We start from the raw sequence: 22,698 nt of genomic DNA on the forward strand, positions 1-22,698 counted from the left end.
TTTCCTCCGTTCATTTTGTTTTGTTTTGTTTGGGGTTTTTTTGACAGTGCTGCACTTGGTCATTGATTAAGTCTGGCATATTTGTAAAGAACATCACAATGACCTGGATAAGCACAGCCCCTAGTGGCCTTCTCTCTGTATGACAACAAAGGTTCATTCAGCCTTTAACATTTCTGAGCGGAGAGAGATGGTGGAAAAGTCTAAAGATTCTGTCTCCTCTGACTAGTCCCTGTGTGTCATTATTGGAGTTTGAGGACATGGCATTATGTTATCTCAGTGCATTCAGTCAGTGACGGCACCCTTCAGTCTTGACTATGGCCCTGATGCCATGAGTGGGTGTGAGCATATTTAGCATAAATACGGAAACCTGTGAGGATCAACCTCTGACACCCTCTGGCTTCATTCCTAGACAAGGGGGTATTGTGCTCTTTCAAGGACCAGCCCTTTAGCACTCACATAAAACAGCTGCATTACAAAAACAACTTGCTATCATCAATGCCAATAAACAATTTTGTAGCATTCACACACATAGATAGAGAGAGAGAGAGAGAGAGAGATATAATAGAGAGATAGATAGATAGATAGATAGATAGATCTATATATTTTATTTATATATATATATATATATATATATATATATATATATATATATATATATATATATATATATATATATATATAGGTTTTTTTGGGGGGGGGGGTTTCTTAGTGTTTCTTTGTGGAAGATGATCATCTATTGTCCATAAGTGCCTCATTTTGAGTCAAAGAATCTGTAATGTGTTTCTCTTAGCTTCAGAAAGCTAAGGGAAAGCAAACAAATGATCATAGAGTGAGTGGGGCCAGTGTGCTGGAATGCTAACTATGGTCCAGAACAATGAGGAGGTATTAGAAGTGATCCCCAGTCACATATCCTGCTTCTGCATCCACACTCAAATACGCATACTCACACAAGCTCACACACACACACACACACAAGCTCTCACACACACATGCATGCACACGCTTACACGCACGAACACACATACACACACACACATTCACACAAGCTCTCACACATGCGCATGCGCACACAAACACATGTGTACACACAAACATGCACAAACACAAATGTGTGGTGCCTTTTGTGTGTGATTTTCTTAAACTATTAAATAGTTTCCCTGTGTATTCCAAGGCTTATGTTTGTTACTGTTACTGTCCATTAAAGATTTGCCCCTCCAAAGATGATTGGAGCTGTGTGTGTGCGTGCGTGCGTGCGTGCGTGTGTGTGTGTGTGTGTGTGTGCGTGTGCGTGCGTGTTCATGGTTGCATTCTGTTTCAGCTCAGTGAAGGTGCTGGCAGGCTGGACAGGGTGACTGTCCTCTCCTTTAGAATGCTAAGGGGTGTGACCTCAGACAGATGGAATGTAGATTTTGATGTCCACAGTTGAGCTACTGAATGGCAATGGCCTCTAGCACACAAATCCCAATAGTCTGAGTGAGGCCATGGGTGGGGTTTCCTTTCTCTGTCAGACATAACAGACAGATCTGCAATCAGGTCTTCACACCTTAAACTGAACTGTATTAAACTGACTGTCAAAATGAATTCGAAATTAACTTTATGAGGCCTGTTAAGCAATATCCATTGTCAACACTAACAACAATAACATATACAGCCAGCTATTAACCATCATCACTGGAATATACTTGTGGCTAAAATCCCACCCAAATCTTTTTCTCGGATGATCAACATTTGTTTTCCATTCCCCTAAATTAAATCTTCATTTCCTAATACAAAAATAATCCTCCCATTAGCTGTTGGTTGATATACGCCTTGAGCAATGGCTACAGAGGTGGAGGGAGGGAGGGATTTAGAGAGAGAGAAATAACTTCCAAGCATTCCTCTGAAAGGTGTTAATGCCTGAGCCTGAAAGCAAGGTACACATTAGGGACTAGTGAACTACTGCACTGATGGATATTTACTCCTTTAAAAACCTGCATAAACCACCGACAGCTCACTCCAGTTGGACAGAGCTCACTGATACAGCCTTGTAACACGCATCTGTGTAAATACTGCATCATTGGCACTTGCCTGGGAAACGTGTGTATGTTTCTCTCAACTGTCCTGTGGAAACTAGCCAGAACATCCAAAATAACTTTCATCTTAAACCACAGTATATTTATTATGTTGCTTGATCAAGTGTCTACATTACTTTCTTCTGAAATACTTTAAACTCTGAAGGATCTTCAGTCTAAATAAGAGTTCATTTATCCAATTCACTTTTTGCTCAATACATTGTTGATACCCACAACATTCTGTTCCAAACTAATTGGGAATACTGGGATATGTAGTTTGCCATGTTTGTATGTTTGCAGAAAGTGCTGACCTGGTAAGCTTCTATTTGGCAGCTAGTGTTGGCATTTTCCCAGTTTATCCGTCCTGGGCATGAGAGAGAGGCGAGACTGGCTCTTCCTGACATGCCAGCAGACTCTCACTCATTTCCTCTAACTCACATTTATTATTTGATAGACATAATAATGTGCCCTTTCAAAAACACAAATGCTCATGCTTGCAATGCTAATTCTGCAGTCTGCATGATCCAGATGAATAGTTATCTTAGATTTACATTCATGAAAAAAGAGGAAGGACAGACACAAAGGCTCGAGCAGTAAAGCCTGGTAGCAGAATGAAAATATCTGTGATATTGAGGAAAATATAATAGTGGGATTGATGAGAAGAAGAGATAACACCTACATTGTTCACGTACGATGAGCAAGACCAAATGCTGCTCAGAGGAGTTCTAATGATCAGTAGGATATTATAATAGCCAGTGAACTACTATCCAATTAGATGGATTTCATTCAAACTAAAAGATAATTCCTGTCTGTGTTCTAATGCATTTAAAGGCCTTGATGGTTTTTTTTTTATTATTATTATTTATTTATTTACTGGTCAGTACTTCTGGTGGACAGTGGTTTTCTTTCCCTGATTTTAATGGGGTTCATGTGAACTATGTTGAGAATGTAGTTGGTCTCTCTGTGAACTTTTTACTCTGTGTGTATCTTTATAGCAACCCAGAGTGAGATTTTCAAGAAACACCAGAGTAAAGGAATTGGCATTTATGAATGTGAAGGCTGCAATTGGCTCCAGCAGGATGATCTGTGTGTGTGGTAGAAGATGACGGGAATGGAAGGGCGTGGCTTAGCAAATTCTTACACAGTGTGTGAGTGGAGGCATGTGAGGCTCCAAAGGAGCAAGACAGGCAATAGAAACATATTTAAACAAGTGGTTTCCAACTAATCAAAAGACATTCAAAGACTCATCTCACAGCAGGTGCGAAAGAGCCATCTGGATTCACAGGTTCACTGAACCTCATCCTAGTGTGATAAAGAAAGAAAGGGAGAGAGAGAGAGAGAGAGAGAGAGAGACAGGGAAACCGTCACAGCGTTTAAGAAGTAGCATTGCTCACAAGGACACTCACTGAAGAAATTCACTTTCACATCCAGTCATGGCTGGCAGATCCATCCAGCAGGAGATCTCTACTCTCAAAGGTACACACATTCCCCTCTTCACTCCACGCTTCTGTATCTACTCCGTCACTGTGTCTTTTTCCCTCTTCAGCTCATACAGCTCATCTTACACTTTTTGAAAGAACTTGCACAGCATTAGGAATATTTCAGATTTCCTTTAGTTTAGTTTAGCTTCTTGTTTTATCCAATGTCACATTGACTTTCACTGTTTCCCCTGTATGAGAGAGAGAATGAGAATGAGACGGTATGCATGTTTAAAGGGACATGACTTTTTTTTTTTACAGCAGGGGGTAGCTGGACCAGGGAGGGGTGTCCGCTTGTCACATTGTTTGCAGGACTGCTGGAAGTTTTGACAAACAGACAAAGGGTCATTTTCTGAATGTACATGTATGCAAGTAGCTGCATGTCAGAATACATATTTTCCACTTAACATAGGTTGTGTTATCCAAATGTCACTAACCTTATATGGTATATACACACAAACATACTCCTCTGTAACATACATACTGATAACTGTTTTGGGGTTTTTTGCATGCAAAAGAGGAAGTAGACATCCATATTCAAGAATTACGGCTTCTCAAAGATTCCTTGAAACTTCACTTGAGAGCATCAAACAGCATCTGCAGTTCAATCTCACTTATTGAGCTGTAACTACTGGATACACAGAAGATTAGCATTTGAAATGGACCCCACCCAGTCCTTCCATTGTCATGTCTATAAAAAGTCCTGCCAGCATAGGAAGCGTATTGTCCACTCATTGAAACAGCAAGCCTGATATTTCCCTTGCAAACCAGGGAGCAAATGTCATTCCCACAGACCTGGAAGGTGTGTCCACAGGCATTTTCTTATTGGTACATTTAATAACTTTAGGATGCATCAGAAAATACATCTCTATATGTGTATTTATTTTCATTTAATTAGACAACTCTACATTTTACCTTATTCTACTTTTTGTTCTCCTCATCTTCCATTTCCTGTGGGAAGGCCCAAGACTGCTCTGAAAGAGCGCTAGTAAGGATATAATTATGTAATAAAGGTGTATTTTATATTATGTGTGAGTTAAAACACAGACAAGGGGCAGTGGTAGCTCACTGGTTAAGGTTCTAGTGTAATAATTCGAAGGTTGCTAGTTCAAGCCCCAACACTGGCAAGTTGTCACTGTTGGGCCCCTGAGCAAGGCCCTACAACCCTCAGTTGCTGAAGCTGTATTCAGTCATAAAGTTGCCTTGGATAAAAGTGTCAGATAAATGTAAAACAGAGGATGTATATTCATGTACTTCAGCACTGCTGAGCTTGTAAAAACACATCACTGTGGGGTTAACTGGTATAAAAGGCTTTGCTCTTATGGGGTGCCCATTTCACATGCATGAGAACTTTGTCTCAGCTGATATGTTGGACTGGGGTATGTTTGGTCTGGTATGTTTATAGCATGGTTGAGGTATCACTTCTCCACTGTGTGTAAAGAGATTTGTCACTCTGCCATTGCCTGAAACCCCAGATCAGCTTCTCAATGAGAGCACCCCCAAAGGCAAAGAAAGGCTTGTCCAGTCACTATATAATGATGAACGCATCACTCTATTCCTGTCCGACCGCTAATCTAGCAATTCTGTGAACATCTAGCACGTCACTGCTAAGATAGCCATTCACTTAGCAGATCGCATCACAGTGTTAGATGGAAAGCCTTTCTCCAGTAGCAGATCTCCACATGCTTCCTCTCGGGCTTCTCTTGCTCACTAGTGGTAGGGATTTTGGACAGGTCATGGTGCTGGGAATGGAGAGTCGAGTAACAGGCAGGGCTGGATAAACAGGGCAGGCCTCATGCCTGTCTGATCACAGATTAATGACATCACCAGCAGGGCAGCAGGAGCAGGACTCTCCACTGCAGATCAATTTCAATCTGAGCATGTAGACTTCCTAAGGGAGAAAGATCGTGCCAGCCTACTCCGGTCCACTCAAGAAATATGCTGTGCAGCAGCATATGTAAGAGCCAATTAAGGACTAGGAGATTGCTTATTGTTAGTTAAAACTAATTGGAAAGTGACGATCATAATTTAATATTTGATCTGTTATGTATTTATATTTCATTTTATATTGAACTGAATACAGATGTTGGTCACATTTGAGTGATGGAACATATTATGTTTTTGAGACTTGACCGTTAAGTGTGATGTCACTGTAACTTGATTAGTTTTGATTAGTTTTAGTGAGGAAGCGACAGTTTTTGACGGTGCACTAGGCAGTTTAATTTAAATGTTTTCTTTTCTGTCAGTAAACATTTCTAAAAGGGAATTATTTTGTCTCTTGCTCGCATTTCAAAGACGTTTTTGTTTGTCTCCAACATGTGGTACAACTGCAGCGAATAATGCATACTGCACCATTTATGAAATAGAGAAGTTAGGCTGTATAATGGGTACAGATAGATAGATATTTGGGTGTATAGGGTGTACATACAGATATATTTTTTTGGTTTAAAGGGTGTACAGACAGATATCTGGTAGTATAGGATGTACAGACAGATATTTGGGTGTACAGGGTGTAAAGATGTACAGGGTGTATAGGGATGTGCTGTTGCATGCTTTGCACCCACACTCTACAAGTCTCTTTGACCAATGGGAATAAATGGGAATAGTCAAGAAAAGGTCTAAGGCAGAAAACACACAAATACAAAAAATGGTAGCGTTCAGATTTTACATGTGACCGGACAATAAATCTAGGTGGCAGAAGTGTATGCCTCTCGTAGGTCAGACAGGCAGCATGTCTCCTTTACAAAGAGAGATAAAAGCCCTGGCAGCAGTTATGAACAGGCTCCTGCATTAGATCCTGGCTGTCTCCAGCATTAGTGCTTCTGCAGTGCAGCTTAAGATGGGCTCTTGGGAGGAATCTGGGGTACTTGTACAAATGCTCATGCTGTGGGCTTTAGACATCAGAATCCTGGAGGAAACCACATAGATGGTGGTTATAAGAATTAATGGATTTGCATTTACTCAAAGTCCAGCTCCAGGTAGACTCTTCTTTACATTCAGTGGAAGATTTCAAGAGTACTTTGTTTTGCTGTGTCACTTCACTTGTCTCTGTGGTTTAGGGTTTTGCCTTACACTCGCCTGTAGAGACCCAGTCAAGGAGGGAATCCCCTGGCCTTTCGGGAAGTTGTCTGCATTCCCCGTCTTCCTGTTTACTGCTCCCCTGAACCACAGGAGGTGACGCCTGGCTTGCTCTTTTTCCAGTTAGCTACGGTTGTCACTGATGTGACGTTACACCACTGTGGGTGGGTGGGTGGGTGGGTGTGTGTGTCAAGGACAACATATTGTGTGTGTCTGATGATGATTGTGTTTGTGTGTATTTGTTGATGCAGTCTTGCCTTTCGCATTGTCTGCATGTAAGCATGCACACAAAGAGATGTCCTGTTGTCTGCCCACTGATTCCTCTAAAATGTTCCCCGTCACCACCTAGCCCTGTAATCCCACTCCAATCAAGTGTGTTGGAGCCAGAAAGAAACTCAATTGTGCAGACCATCATGCAGAAACCAACTTCTGTAAAATACTCAGATCCTTTTTTCCCCATGTGTGTATATGTATGTGTATATGGGTGTGTATGTGTGTGTATGTGTATGTGTGTGTAATTAAATATTATTATCTGAGACATTCCTCCTGCCTGTGATAATTAACCTGTGTTTGGCTTTCAATAATTGACACACCATGCTCAGGACAAAGGGTACTGCCAGCCTTGGCCTGGTCAACAGCCTGGCATCTCCTCTGGACTCCCCTGTTCTTTCTGAGTTGTATCCCAGTTTCCTAGTATCTCCCATTTCTATCTGCCATCATAGGTGCACAGTGTGACTGTTGTGCTGCTCTACACAAAGCACAGTGCTTTGCATCTCAAAATAACCTTTACATTTTGACTAGTCAGGAAACCATGAGGAAGTCCTCCAACATGGTACTTTTCACTGGCTGCTCAGCACATGTGAATCAGAAAATGTTATAAGTGTCTTTGGAGCTAGATTTAGAAATGTAGAAATTTAGAAATATATATTTCTATAAGAAATTGAAAAAGAAACTCATACTTAGAAAATGAATGAAAAGGTATCACAATATTTATTATGCCTGTGCAGCAAGATACACTGGGATATTCAAAGAAGTAATTCCTTGGTCAGGTAGGTGAATGTTGATGTAGGGTCAGCACCTAGGGCTACACTTCCCTTAGTCCATGTGTCCGGATAAACACCCAGCTATGTACTGCCCTCTGCTGTTCAGAACCAGGGGTAATACAGTAACACATGCTAACTGTTAAGAACTGTTTCAGTGGGAAAAGAAGATATACCAGACCTGAGAATGAATAAATGTGTGTGTGTGTGTGTGTGTGTGTGTGTGTGTGTGTGTGTGTGTGTGTGTGTGTGTGTGTGTGTGTGTGTGTGTGTGTGTGTGTGTGCCTGCATATCTGTACAGTACTAACTCAAAGACGTTTAAACAAAGACAAGAAACTGGGGGAGTTTCTGAAGTTTGCTTATTTTGAAACAATTAAATCTAGATGAAAGGTCAGATATTTCTTTAGTCTGTTCACTTGACCTTTTCAGTTCAGTGCACTCCTTTTATTTTGCTCCTGTTAGGTGGATCAAAGTAGAGCACTCGATAACCAAATAGCCCTAACTACCTACCCTAAGTTCACCTGCTATGCAGTTATTTTTACATCTTATTTAATATTAAGCAGGTATTAATTAAGACCCAGTCATTCAACTTCATAACTTTAAATTGGGAGCCAATGAATTTAAATTAGATGTCAATTTTGTAGATTTCATCTGAAAAAAAAAAAAAAAACCCTGATCAAATTAATAGTTTAATTAAAAAAGAACCATGAGACATACAGCAATGCAGGGAAACAAGGGAATGTATTTAATTGCTGCCGATCACAGCAATACAGGAGAACAGGTTTTGGTTGCATGCCTCTCCCTTGGCCGGTCTTTGTCTCCTACTGTTTAGAGAAAAGATCTCCAGTTTCTCTTTCTCCACAGGTGCCATTCTGGGAGAACCATTAACACTGCCTGGAACTGTTCCAGCCCCTCAGGATGTGTATTAGTGGAGCAGAGAGAAGCCTAGTTAAAAAACAAACAAACAAAACACCCAATTTGTATTCATATTCTGTGATTTTTATTATGCTTTTTAGTATTATATTTTTAACAATTTCTTGTTAGAATTTTTTTTATTTATATTTTGCGAATATAAGGCTATGTCCTTTACATTCAGGAGGTATGGTGCTTTTTCAGAAGCACCTCTCCCACACATGCATATACACGCAAATGTTGTTATACTCAAACACACAGCTCTAATATTAACTGGACAAATTAATGAACTAGCGCTAATATTAACTCTAATATTAATATTGATATTAACTGGACAAATTAATGATCTTAACATCATTCTAAGTACAGAAACAAAATAGCAACAGCAGCAGCAGCCGCTGCCCAGTTATTTGCACACTGCACCATATAAAGTCTTCATGTGTTCTTGCAACATTTAAAATCTGGGGTTGGGGTTATCTGAAACTGGTCCTCAGCTTTAAATCCTGGCCATATAGCATTGTCTTCCACTACACATGAGGACTATATGTAGCTTTGGTGGTGACTTTGTAAGAGTGCTAAGCTTGTGTAAGATAACAGGATTTTGATGGTAATTCAGAGTCCAACGGAGAGCCCAGAATCTGAAAACAACTGACGAGAAAGTGCCTGTCTCTTGAAATCTCTTTAATGTTGCTCATTATAAAGACTAAGCACTAAGTTCTGCCTGGGAGATGTTCAGTAGTTGGTTGTTCTCTGTTATTGCACTTTATTTCCCAGCAAGACTTCACCAGAGCCAACACCTCGACTGAAATGTACACAAGAGAAGTGTTGTTGCAAGGATGAAAGACTGCATGCTAAACACACTCTAGTCTTTACTCTGAGAAAACCTAAAACATGAATTGCTTTTCCTTCCTTATCACTGTTTGTGAAAAAACATTCCTTAAATCTTAATCTCTTCTAATTCATGACAGAACAAGAAAGTAGTACTTTATGTAGGCATAATTAAAGGCAATATTCGTCATTATATTTTATAACAGTCAGATGTGTTTAAATTCAAGTTGACAGTATAATATCCAAAATAGATTCAGAACTGCAGAATGAAATGTCTTTAGTGCATATCTCCATGTTCACTGTGCTTATGTGGTGGTTAATAATTTACTTTATGGCCTCAACACTATGTCTGTGTCCACACCTAGTCAATACTGGGGCCAGCTACACTGTGACCATCAGATTGTATGCATTACTTTTTGCTTTGTGCTGTGCTATGAAATGTTCTATTATAGTGGGCAAATCCTCTTAAAGAACGTACATGTGAGCAGAACATAAGGGGTGAACGTCCAAGTGATGCGCACCTGAAACGCACACATGCGCTCACAGATTGTTAGCTCGTGGGCAGGGCCACGGTAACCTGAAAAGGAGGGGGCGGTGGGGGGGATCTCTTACTTTGTAGCACTGCCAGCCATGACGTGAAGGCAGGGCAGAGGTGGAAGAGAACCAGAGAGAGAAACGGAGAGACCTGGTGGGAGAGAGAGTGCGAACAAGGCAGAAGTCTCGTTTGACTTTCCAGAATGCTGGACTTGTACTACGCGGCCAAAGGTAAGAGACTGTTGCACTCAAAGCATAAAAGCAAGAGTACAGCAGGAGAAAGAGGAGCATAGCTAACAAGGGGCAAAAAGAAAAGAGTTGTGAGACAGCGGGTACTGTTCTAGTAGGTCTGTGCCCCTAACATACACGTGCGTGTGTGTGTGTGTGTGTGTGTGTGTGTGCACGCATTTAGAGAGTGAGGAGAAAAAGGTGTTAAGAGGGAGTTATCTTTGCATTCATGCATGTGTCATATTTGATTAAAGCTGTGTTGTAGCTTTTATTTTGGACAGTCAGGTACACTGTGTGGTAGAGTATACAGTCCTTTTAAATGTATTTTTCTTCACTGAATCATGGGGCCTTTGCCAAACTACAGTGGAACTAGAGGTAGGGTTAGGGTTATTTCATTCACTTTGCTATATGATTGGCTTTATCTTGTACTGTCTGGCACTTATCCTGACGTGAGGTGTAAATGACATGTTGAGTGGCAGAGTGACATATTTATGATCTTTACAATATTTATATGTTGGAGTTATGGATAAGATCTTTTTTAGTCCTTTCAGGCAGAAGTCAGTTCACACTTAGGACAGATATAAGACCTCCGAATTGAGGATTAAGACCTGTAGTTAAATCTCTGATTACTATTTAATTATACACAGAAATGCATATAGAATTCCATGCAGATATTCATATAGTGTTTATGAATATCTGCCTCTCTGTTACTGTCCATCCATGACTACATGAGCCACTAGAAATATTCCAGGCTACTGTGTGTCAAAACCTTTTATATATTTTATATCACTTTCAGAAGAAAGTAGGATTTGTTGTAACTGGCAATAAGTCATGTACTGAATTGCAACTGAGCGTGTGGGTTGAGCCTGCCTGTTCCCCTAGAATGTAGATGCTATTAGCCAGCAGAACTGGCTGCTCTCTTGACTGCGTGCCTTTGGTAGCCCTCAGTGAGTGGTGTGTTTTCATGCTAAGGCCTTTTGGGCCTTTTCTCTCACTGAAAGGCCTTCAGTGCTGCATTGAGTGGGAACAGATCACTGTTTGCTGTTGATGCCAGAAGCCAAATGAAAGAGCTCCCACACATAGTGTCAAGCTCTGTCTGTCCATGCTTTGTGTGTTTATTAATCTGTGCTATTCAAGGAGAAGCCTGAAAGAGTCTCCAGTGGGTCTCTCTGTGTGTGTGTGTGTGTGTGTGTGTGTGTGTGTGTGTGTGTGTGTGTGTGTGTGTGTGTGTGTGTGTGTGTGTGTGTGTGTGTGTGTGTATTATGTCTGAGCTATGGTAAATGGTGAGGCGTGTGGCCCTGCTATACACAACAGTGTCACCTCCTGCAAGTCAGAGAATTGAACTAGCTTCAAATTCTTGTTTACTTTCTAGTCACCATGATGAATAATTTACTTAAAATTATACATATGCAAATACTGCAATGATAAGTGAGCTATCTGTAATCTAAACTTGCAAATGCAAAATATACTATATACTATACTGTAATAGTCACTTTAAATGTATAGTTTTGGGAACTGGTGAAATACAGTCAATGCTCATGGTGGAGCTGTTGCTGGTTAGTGAACCTTTTAAGAAGTGACCCACCTTCCCACTAGTTTGAGAGCCCAAAAATGTGGCTGTTCCCTAATCTGGCAGCAGAAGTCGGAAGACATTATGTAAACCAAATGGCAATATCACAAGTAATGTGTTTGTTATTTCCGTGGACCACTGATGATTCTCTGCTGCTGTTTTTGCTGCAGTTCACATGCTTTTTGTTGTAAAAAGGTGGAAAAGCTGGTAAACAACTTTACTGTCCCACCCTTCAGTCACTTGCATCACAGATACATTGGTATCAGACCAGTAAGATTTCAGGGCCAGAAAAGCATCAATTTTGCCATCCGAGAACCTTTTTTCTGGAAAAGTGTGGAACCATTTGATACTATGGCAACAGCAACAGCACCATGCCAATGGAAAAATGCTAATAATGCTGAGAATGTACCATTTCAGAATATCATTCATCCAATATAATAAACCATTTTGATCGAAATCTAATATTCCAAAAAAATCGAATTATAGATTTGGTCAAATGCTGCCAAATGGGGTCTTTCCCTTTTCTTGACGAATGGCTGGGGATGGTTTGTGCCCCTGGGTGGCTGGCATGATGGACACAAAGGCTACATTTTATATAGGATATTCTTCTGCTATAGTCCTGATACGACTGAAGATATTTATGTGAAAGACATACAGAAGACATGTCTGTGCTTTCTGTTTTAACTAATTAGCCAAATACTATAGGTGTAAAGGTGTATATACGCGTTTATATAGCACATTTCATGCACAAGGCAATTCAAAGTGCTTTTCCAATAAACATTTATACAACAAAATGAATATAAAAGTAATAAAACATCTGAAAGTTCAGTTAAATAAATATTTATTATAGTCGCAAAAAATTGTTTTAGAATGAGACTATAATAAATACATTAAAAATTAAGATAAGTTAAAGAGATGGAAGCACTAAACAATAAGTGCCTTAAACCCAATCAAAGGTTGAAACTTAATGAAAGGTTTGATCAAATAGGTAAGTATTTAAAATATTTTATGTCAATGTATGACAGTGTATTTCTCTAGCAGTAGTACAGTTGCCAGCTATCCTCTATTCGTTCATCAATGGTCAGTTTTTGACATCAGGACCTGTGGACTGGATATTTATGTAATGGACCTCTCCTAACCCTGGCCTCACCATACCTTCTGTGCCTGATAAACTAGCACCAGGTCAGAATCCACATACCACTAGAATTCTCAGTTCTGCCATCTTGAGAATCGTATACCATACAAATAACATCCAGTCAGCAGTGATCATGCACTCAACTCAGAATCTGACCAGTAATAAGGGGTGGAGAGTGGAAGCTGAATTGTGCAAGCAAGTAGATGGGTTAGCGTCTGAAATGGTACACATGCAAGAGGTCACCTCTATGGATATGTGTGCTTAAAGATGTAGTCAGTGTGTGTAGGTACAAGGCAGGTCTAATGGCAGTAAAGCTTTACAGATTTGCATTTATCTGACATTTTTATCCAGAGGGACTTGCAGTTATGGTTAAACACAGCTTGAACAATTGAGAGTTAAGGGCCTTGCTCAGGGGACCACCAGGGACAATTTGGTGGTGGTGGGCCTTGAACTGGCAACCTACCAACTATTAGTCCCATACCTTAGCCACCGACCTACCACTGCCCTAGATCTATGTGTTCTCACAAAGCTTCCAGATTGTTATGTAAAAATAAACCACAGCAAGATCAGTTCAGTTCTGAGCTTTCATATCGGCTTTTATTTAATAAACATAGACATAATCTCCTAGCATAACCTCCAAGTTATTTGTGCTGTGTTATGTGAATACTTTTTGTTTCTATGATCTCTTCCTTCATCAAATTAAATAATAAGTTAGTTAATGTTAATCTGCTAAATGTATTTTAATCTTGTTGTACTTTTAAAATAAAGTGTTTATTTATTTAGACTGATGGGCTTTACGGAGTGATTAATGTTTTAACTTTTCAGGGACGTTACTTGTATTTAGTCTTTACACTGTCCTGTTCTTGATGGACTGCTGTCAGTCAGAAGAGTATAAATGAATCACAAATTGTAAATGGGCAGAGGTAGGTCAGTGTTTAAGGTACTTGTGTGTACTGCAAAAGTTGCCACTCTTGGGCCCCTGAGCAAGGCCCTTAACCCTCAATTGCTCAAGTTGTATTCAGTCATAATTGTAAGTTGCTTTGGATAAAAGCGTCAGCTAAATGCCATAATTATAACTGTAAACTCAATTCTTCGCATGTACAGGGCAGGTACAATGTACAAACTGCCTGATTAATTTTCTGATACCTATTTTTCAAATCGGTGCCCTACAAGAGATCAGTAGGTGGCACTGTTTGCAAACTAACTCGTGCACGCTACAGTGGAAGATTTTTTTTACCACCTCCACTAATAAACACGTCTGAAGATCCTTTGCACTGACTTCTTAAGTTAAAACTAAAGTAGAAAACTTTGAAATTCTGCAAAACATGAAATGTAAGCTAACTTGGGGCTATTGTTGTGCTGTGTTCTGTTGGAGGTGAGTTGCTGTTTCTTACCATTTTACCATCCCAAAGAAGTTGTCCTCCAAGTTCTGCAGACATCTAAACGAAAAATGGCTGAACACCAGCATGAGGACTGCAGAAGATGCGTCTCATGTGCACCTCAGCCCTCCCACACATCACCACACACACCAGCTGTATGGAACCTGTGAAGATGGTCTGTCTCAGAAATACATCTTTCATGTGTGAATTACATTGCATGCCTTGTATTATTTATTGCTTTGTAATATTTATATAACTGAAGAAAGAACAAATAGTTGCAGATTTCTTTGACTACTGCCTGTTCTCCTGTTCTCTCTCAAACTCTTGAGAGTTGAATGGGGGGTTTGGGATGAGTATGGAAAGCCATGTGTAACAATGGCTGCAGAACACGTCATTTGTAGCAGCATGCTTTGGGAACAAATAGGTGTGACTGCAGCCAGGACCAGAAACAGACTAATGATGGCACACACGTTGCTATAAACACATTTACATTTATGGTGCACACACACACACACACACACACACACACACACACACACACACACACACACACACACAATGAAAGCATAAATCAATTGGACAAAAGTCCCTAGGGGGAAATAAATGATGCAAGTAGAAAGCGGTTGCATTTTTCTACAGAACTTCTACAGACTTGCCTTTGGACTTCTGAACATGCCTGACATTCTTCTGGAATGTCAGTGCAGCTTTGACTCAGAGATTCTGCTTCATTGGAGGAAGTGTCCCAAAGCAGAGCTAAGGCCATTAGCAGAAGCATTCTTTTCTCATATATCCTATAAGTTAAGCTGGAGTCAAGCAGAACACCATTGCTTTCTGACTTCGTGTCATCTCACTCTTTTTGTAATATTGGCTCAGGTTTCAGCTAGAACAGTTGAAACCTATTTATTTCTATTCATGTATAATCAAGTGTTATGATTCCATCCATAGACTTTAGGTATGTCTGTGAGCTTTTTATATGTACTAAGAATGTGCAGTGCAGTAAGGCGTCTCTAGCACTGCTGAGTGGAAAGCCACCCTGTTCTCTGTAGATCTATGTTTCTATGGATACCCTTTCGTGTCTAACCTTGAGCTCTTCTAAAGTGAATTACTGTATTGACAGACATAATGAACTTTGGGTGTGGCGCTACAAACTCTGCAAAGAGCTACCCACAAAATAAATATTGGCTACATATGTAAAAGGTATCTCTGTATATGAATAGCAGGTGGCAAAGCATCACCTGATTTCCAGTAGGTACATAATAATCATGTTTTGTATGGAGTTAGTATGAAAAATTAAAAAAATGCCATGGGGTGGAGGAGAGTCCGGAGAGGCCGAGAGGAAAAGTAAGTCATTCACAGAATGAGATGTTTCATGCAAACAAGTGAGGCCACCTTTGACTTGTGTGCCTGCTTTGTGTTTTACTATTAAGCTAATGCAAATGCCTGAGGTAAAGGGCATGAGTACACTTTGGGGTGGAGTCACTCACAACAATTTCTTCTTCCGTGTTCTAGACAAAAGAGCTTGCACATACGCTGCCTGAGGCGCTAGGCCATTCAGAAAAAGATTCAGTTAATTAAAGCTGCCCTGCCAGACACTAATAGATGTTCTCTTATTAAATGGCGAAGAATGCTGACTTTGATGTTATGGTCCAACAAATCCTTGTGCAATACAGTGCACAATTGTGCAATTCCAGCATTATACTCCTGTTTAGTACACAAGGGTGGTGGTACCACCACACTGCGAGAGAAGCTAGAAGCCATTATTGCTGGCAAAATATAAAATTATTCCATTCCATCCTGGCATCTGCCCCTTCACTGTTGAGTTACCAGACTAGTTCAGTTGGCCTGGATCCTTTTTTTTGATGCAGCTAGAATTGTCGATGGTCCTACCCTTGACATTGTTGGGACTGACCCCCAACTAAAGTGCAGTTATACACTGAGGTGTCACAATGGTAGATCAGATGGAAACAGACACTGAAACATTATAGGTCCCACATGCCCAAGCTCTAGATGCATAAAAATGTGTAAAGAGGTACAACCTGGCTTGAAATATTACACCTTAGAATGGTCCTGAATAGTGAGTGTGCCATGTAATTTCTATAGGGAAATGATGAGCTGTGTAGTGATGAAACTTGATGCTGGGTCATGAGTTCTTATCACACCCATGTACAATGAGTTCAGATGAGAACCACCAGCCATGCGGCCTTTCATCAGCTCAGCCCACTAACACTGGGTGGAGGGACATGTTCTCAATGCTCCAAAGTGTCTCAGTGGCTAGCAAGCATACCAAAACAAGCCGCCTTCAGTAATAAAAAGACTAAGCCTTGATAGCCACTGAGGAATGTGTGAAATTCTGGGATGTGTAAAAAAAATTGCAGTATAAATTCCCCATTTTTTTTATGTGGGTGCAGTGTGGAATGAATTCTGCAGCCATTAGGAAAATCTACTTAAGATGCCGGTCTCTGAGAATAAACATATGGAAGAAAGTGAGTAATGGTTTGTCATTGTGGAAAACATGTCTTGTTTTCATCTAAGCTCATTAAAATGCTATAAAACTGAGTATTAGACAAAAGTCCTGAGGTTTGAGGCAGGTATGCAGGAGAAGAAAGGTCTGTTTCAATTTACAGGGGACATATTATGAAAAAATCACTTTTTCCGTGCTTGCGCAAATATATTTGGGTATCGAGTTCCTACCAACTCTCAAATTGTGAACCAAACAATCTAGTAGGATGCCTACATCAGAAACATAGGCTAAAACAAGCCATTCAGATCTGGCTCATCTTTCCACATCCAGATGAGTCATTAGCATTACACTACCCCTAATCTGAGTATCCCATGACTTGAGAGCTACTTTTGCGAAGGTGCACTTGTACTTTCCGGACCAGCTAGCATTATGCTGGAGTTGATCCTTGTGGTATTTTGACCAAAGCATGTCATAGACATTTCCTTAGTACCCCAGGTTCACTTGTGTACAGTGGGTATAATATGTGATGGAATTTTTATTCACATTGTGGTTAATAAGATTCACCTGTTCAGATCTATTTGAACACATTGATTAACAAGGTTTAGGTGTGCCAGTTTACTGTTGGAATTAAATTCTGCAGAAACAGAGCAGCGCTGGACATTATGGATGTCCAGCCAGATCATTTAGTCTGAGCTCTTAATATCTTGCATGGTTGCATGGTTTCACACTAATTAAAAAAGTCACAAAAGGAACATTTTTTTTAAAGGTATGAGTTAAGTGGTGTTTATGATGTTACTCAAATATTAGCCTCACAGTACAATTCCAGTTTTGCTGAGATTTTTAGTAGATTTTAATTTATGTTGTAATGAACCATTTCAGCTTTCTTTTACAGCATTTTTACATTCTGAGGTCTGTCAAATGTTATGAAAAACTTACAAATCCTAAGTAAGAGCTATGAATGTATCTAGTGGACCAAACCTAAAACACAGAGCCCCCTTGTGGCTTGACCAGCCTGTGAGCAAATGTAATGGAGGAAGTTTTCAGATACACAATAAAGGCTCCTTGGTGAAGCAAGATGATTATCCAAAACCCACATAGTGGTAAACAGAAGTTTTCTTTATTTGGGAGAGAAACAAAAAAAAGCTCACTGAAAATCAGCAGAGCTTTATTTCAAATGTCAACGCTTATAGCTTTTTTCTTTTTTTCACTCAAGGGGAAAGAATGCAACTGATTCATTTGCTCCAGATGGGAGCTTTTTACAAGCTGAGTTTTGACATAAATCACTTACTTCTCTGTGTGATTTTTTTTTTTGTTGTTGTTGCGTGTCTAAATGAGAATGAATTTCTTCTGCTACTGTTATGTCCATGTACCCAGCACAGTAAGAAATTTGTTGGTTCTTGAAATGTTAATCTAAAAATAAAGTACAGGTTAGAGTGCATTTTACGGTGTTGTTACCAGAACCCATTCTGTGTCAGTTTTGCTTTGCAGTTGCTAAGGGAAACAGCAGCTTTTGGCTGACCACAGATCAGAGCAAGGAGCAAATTTGCCCAACCTACAGCTTGTGACTCATGTTCCCATAGCAACCAAATGATCTGGCTGACCACACCCTATTGTGGCTTTGGATTGCTTACTCACTGATAAAACATTTAAAGGCTTTTATAGTGTTTTCCTCGCATCACAGAGACTCTAATCTCCCACATACTTTTCCCATGGTGGCACTGTTCCTTTTAACATTTGCGGACACCCTTTTTCGTTCTTCTGATGTGTTGACCTGGTATGATGCGTGTACCTGGCATGATCCCACACCAGTCACCTGGCATTCCTCTCCACAGCCAGTCATTTTGTGCCCTCTGCCATCACAGCCACACATTAGCTAAGTGCTGCAGCATCTGTAAAATGGAGACAAGCATTAAAAACCTCTTGGCCTTTTAATTTATTCAAGAAACTCACAAGATGTGAAGTTTCATATTCTTAATAATAATGAATCACAGTGATTTAACACTGAAAGTGACATTGACACACCATCCCTTGGAGTGTGTCAGAGTCAGTGAAGGTTTTTGGTGTTCCATCTACCAGACACAATGTAATGTCACACTGGCTTTTCAACAGTTTTTATAGCGCGAGTGTTTTGCATGGTTACAGGTTAACCCCTGAAACAAAAGCAACATGCTTCAATAAATAGAGAAGCTAATGCTGTAGTAAATCAGCAGCCTCAGTGTGGGGTTGCTACAGTGAAGACATTTGTGTCTGTGAGACTTTATATGTGGCATGGCAATTTTTGACCCAGCAGTCACAAAAAAAATGTTGCTTAGGATAGCCTGGTATAGTCTGGGACACTGCTGTACAGGTTCCAATACAACATGATCCGTTCCATGGCTATTAATGAGAATAGTGTGGAATGAAATTTGATGTCCGTGTTCTGATGTCAGAGGCCGTAGTGTGTTTCTATGCCCCTTCTCAAGCTGATCAAACACTGCGAGCTGACTATACTGAGGCCCTAATGTCTGCAGTCCTTTCCGCTTGGGCTCATTCTCTCGCATCGTCTCGTTCACAGCCCAGCAACCATCTTTGTCTCAGTCACAGTACACTAAATTAGTTATTGCCTGTGAAAAAGGCAACCCATGTCAGCGCCTGAATGTCACGAGCACAATGTGGTGGTGCTTGTAGATGTATGGAGTATGGCAAAACAGGAAGGGGCGATGGGACACTGTTGGCCTAGGCAGATTTATGAACTCTATATTGTTGTATGTTTGTGGGCAAAGGATGAAAGAAGGCTCTTGTTTCTTGCCTGCATGCCCCTCTGGTTCACCCCACCTGCCTCCGCTTCTTCTTGCCCCATGCAGTGGGTGGGATGGGGCTCAGACGGGCTGCGTGGAGTGAGCTGGTACCTTCAGCTCCCTGGTGCTAGTGCTGGAGTGGGTAGAGGCTTTGCCTAAGGCCTCTGGTGCATAAAGCTGCCAAAGCTGGGTAATCATGGGCGATGTCCTGGGGGACCGCTTCTGGCGCAGCAGCAAGAAGGGTAGGTGGGTGAAGTAGAGTTCACTCTGTTATTGATTCTTGTTGACTTTGATAGTGGATGTGGTTTTGAGTGCCGTCCCACCATCTGTGGATGACTAACGCATAGTCATAGCACTGCAAACACACCTTCTCTCTCTCAGTGCAAAAATCTGTTACTGTTTACCTTTACTGAACTACTTCCTTCTTTCTTGTCAGTTGAGCACCTTTCTCAATTTTTACTTTGTTGTGTCTCATTTCCTGCATGCAGGAACAGATTGTCTTGTAATTTTAGCTCCAAGTCCTGTATGTGTTATGGGCTGGTCAAGTCTTTTGAAGGTTGGCATTTTGTGGACTGTAGTGGTGAACCTTCTGATTGGCTTCTCAGCAGGCTCAGTTCTAGACTGTAATTGGGAGCAGATTTGTTCTTATGGTGGTTAGTCCGGTTAAGCAGGGCATTTTCAGCATCTTTCCCACACTGGGCCTCAGCTTCCCTATGGCTCTGCCTCTGTGCAATGCTCGCCTCAAGGAGAGCCGGAAAAGTCAAGGCTGTTTCAAATTCCCTTCGACCTCAGATGAGAGCCTGCTTCTTGAGATGTTTACTGCTCATAAACCCCATTTTTTGTGCCTTCACTGCGTGCATGGTATGTAGCCAACTCTAAGCCTGATATTCATTAGATACATGACTTTCGGTTAGCAAAGAGAACAGAGAAAAAGAAACGAACAAGGAAGAAAGGATTTCTGCTTATTCATTCAGCATACTCTGAGCCGAGACCCTGCACTGAATTAGGATACACATGGCCTGTGGGACATTGCAATTTGTCATTGTGCACAATGATATTTACCTCTGTGGTGGTGAAGGAGGGTTGCAGAAAGGAGCGAGGCCATGGGCAAGTGGGAGAGTGACTGAATGAGTGTGTTAGTCAGAGTCAGAAGGTGTTCAGTGAAGGATAATCAGGGACTTAGCATTTCTTTCCACTCTGGAAAAGGAGAAGGAGTGATCTGTGACTCATGTTGAGGAGAACATGAGAGAGTCTTGTGATTTTTACTTGAGCAGTTACATCATTTTACTACTTTTCCATGTGCACTGGAAATGGCTGTTTTGGCTTCCTGCTGTCTAATTCTGCCCACTGTTATTAATGCAGGAGCTCTGTCAAGAGTGGGCTTTGGCTTTAAGGTTAGCACACACACTAGTGTGTTTGTGTGTGTGTGTTAGTAGGTGTTAGTAGGTGTAGGTGCTATATATATATATATATATATATATATATATATATATATATATATATATATATATATATATATATATATATATATATATATATATATATATATATATCTATATCTCACCTACTAATGGCTCTACTAGTGGCTTCACTACAATTCTGAATATCTTTGAATATATAATTACTTTTGACATTAAAATAAAGTTAGACAAACTTAAAAAATTGTAAAAGTCTTAATAAAGTTAGACATCTTGAGCAACAGAGCTAATCAAAATGAAAAAGAAAGCGCTAAAATGCTACGTGAGTGCTAAAAATGTTTTAAGGTGCATGCTTTCGATTCTGAGGACTGTCATCATTGTTTATTGTAAAATCATTTATTTTTATATCATGCCAATAACCAATTCATTTTCTTTATATTCATTTTGCATAAACCCAAACTAACTAACAGTGCAACAATGCAAGGTAATAATCAACATCATGCAACGTATGATTACGTAGATTACAAATTTAAATTTGTAAGGTGCTATATTAGCAACACTGCCACAGAGTGCACTTTTTGTATTTGAACATGCTGGTAAACAAACTAACAAACAAGCAGTTAGATTTATCTTACTTTAATTTTTGATTTGATGCTTCTCTGCCTACATTGCTTCCTACAATATTGTTACACTGCATTGTTAAATAGCATCTGCTTTTCCCTCTCTGTAATTAGCCTCCTTCGCATGTCTGCATCGACTTGTTCAGTCTTGTTTGGTATTCTTGCATCATCTGCAGACATGGAATGAGCGACAGGTTATTAGCCCTTGTACTGGCCGTCTTGAATTTGAGGGCCTGAACCCCAAATCTGCCAATGTGCTAACTGGTTGTACTTGTTCTTCTACAACCTGAAGCAAGATATATTTCAAGGATGTGGAGGATTGGGAGGGTAGGGAAAAATCTTTTATTTTTTAAAGACAATAAGTAAGGTTCAGTGTGTTCCGTCTTGGGTGTATTTGATTGGCCACTGAGCTGGAGATCACCACTGAAAAGTGTTCAGGTCTCCAATAGAGGTCAGAGCAAGGCATAAAGAGCATAAGAGAATTAGGGATCAGGCATTTGCATCATGCTCCAGGGATGTTCAGACAGGCATGGTTTGGCAGCTGTTAACGCAGACCTTTCCAGTGCTCTGACTTCTAAAGTCCACCTTGATACAGAACCCTTGCCCTCAGAAGTTTAGTTGGCCTCATGGAGGCAGTTCTGTTCAAACACATTTGGAACTAATTTGTCAGCCAGTGTTAATAATGCAATAATGTGATAATGCAAAAATAGATAACTTAACAGTTCATATGTAATATACCTCAAGACTTTAACTATGTATAAACATATCTACAAACTGTCCTTGTACCTATGAAGGCTGGCCTGTTTTAATGACTTCCTGGGCATGAACAGGTGCCAGTGACCATAATGTAATAACTCAAGACCTTAACTATGTATAAATATATAAATATATCTGCAGGCAGTCCTTGTACCTATGAAGTCTGGCCTGCTTTAATTACTTCCTGGGCATGAACAGGTGCTGGTGACCATAACGTTTCAGCTGCTAGTAAGAGAGGACTCTCTGGTGTCATCTCTTTTTCAGTGGAGACAGCTGAGACCTTGTTCCCAACACCACATAATTTTACCACAGCACCTACACAAATACCTAAAAAATGACAACTTAAAGAGCTGATTCCATCAACAGATAAAAAAAACAGTAACCATGTATTGATCCACTCTGTTAATTGTGCTACTTTAAAATAAATGTGAAA

General features: G+C 40.3%; 1 protein-coding gene across 9 annotated transcripts in view; it reads left to right on the plus strand.

Annotated features, from left to right (window-relative positions):
• plecb (plectin b) overlaps positions 1-22,698 on the plus strand; it is a 104,584-nt gene that overhangs the window by 17,841 nt on the left and 64,045 nt on the right. For 2 of the 9 annotated variants that reach the window (XM_035531224.1, XM_035531226.1), the window contains exon 1: positions 10,110-10,152. The exons of the other annotated variants lie outside the window; for them this stretch is intronic. In XM_035531224.1, the coding sequence (XP_035387117.1) occupies positions 10,125-10,152 (28 nt within the window). In that variant the 5' untranslated portion in view covers positions 10,110-10,124. Of the gene's footprint in view, positions 1-10,109; positions 10,153-22,698 lie in introns of those variants that run through there. 9 annotated transcript variants of the gene reach the window in all.

The sequence above is a fragment of the Electrophorus electricus genome, chromosome 10 (assembly GCF_013358815.1).
Source record: "Electrophorus electricus isolate fEleEle1 chromosome 10, fEleEle1.pri, whole genome shotgun sequence".
Lineage (NCBI taxonomy): Eukaryota > Metazoa > Chordata > Actinopteri > Gymnotiformes > Gymnotidae > Electrophorus > Electrophorus electricus.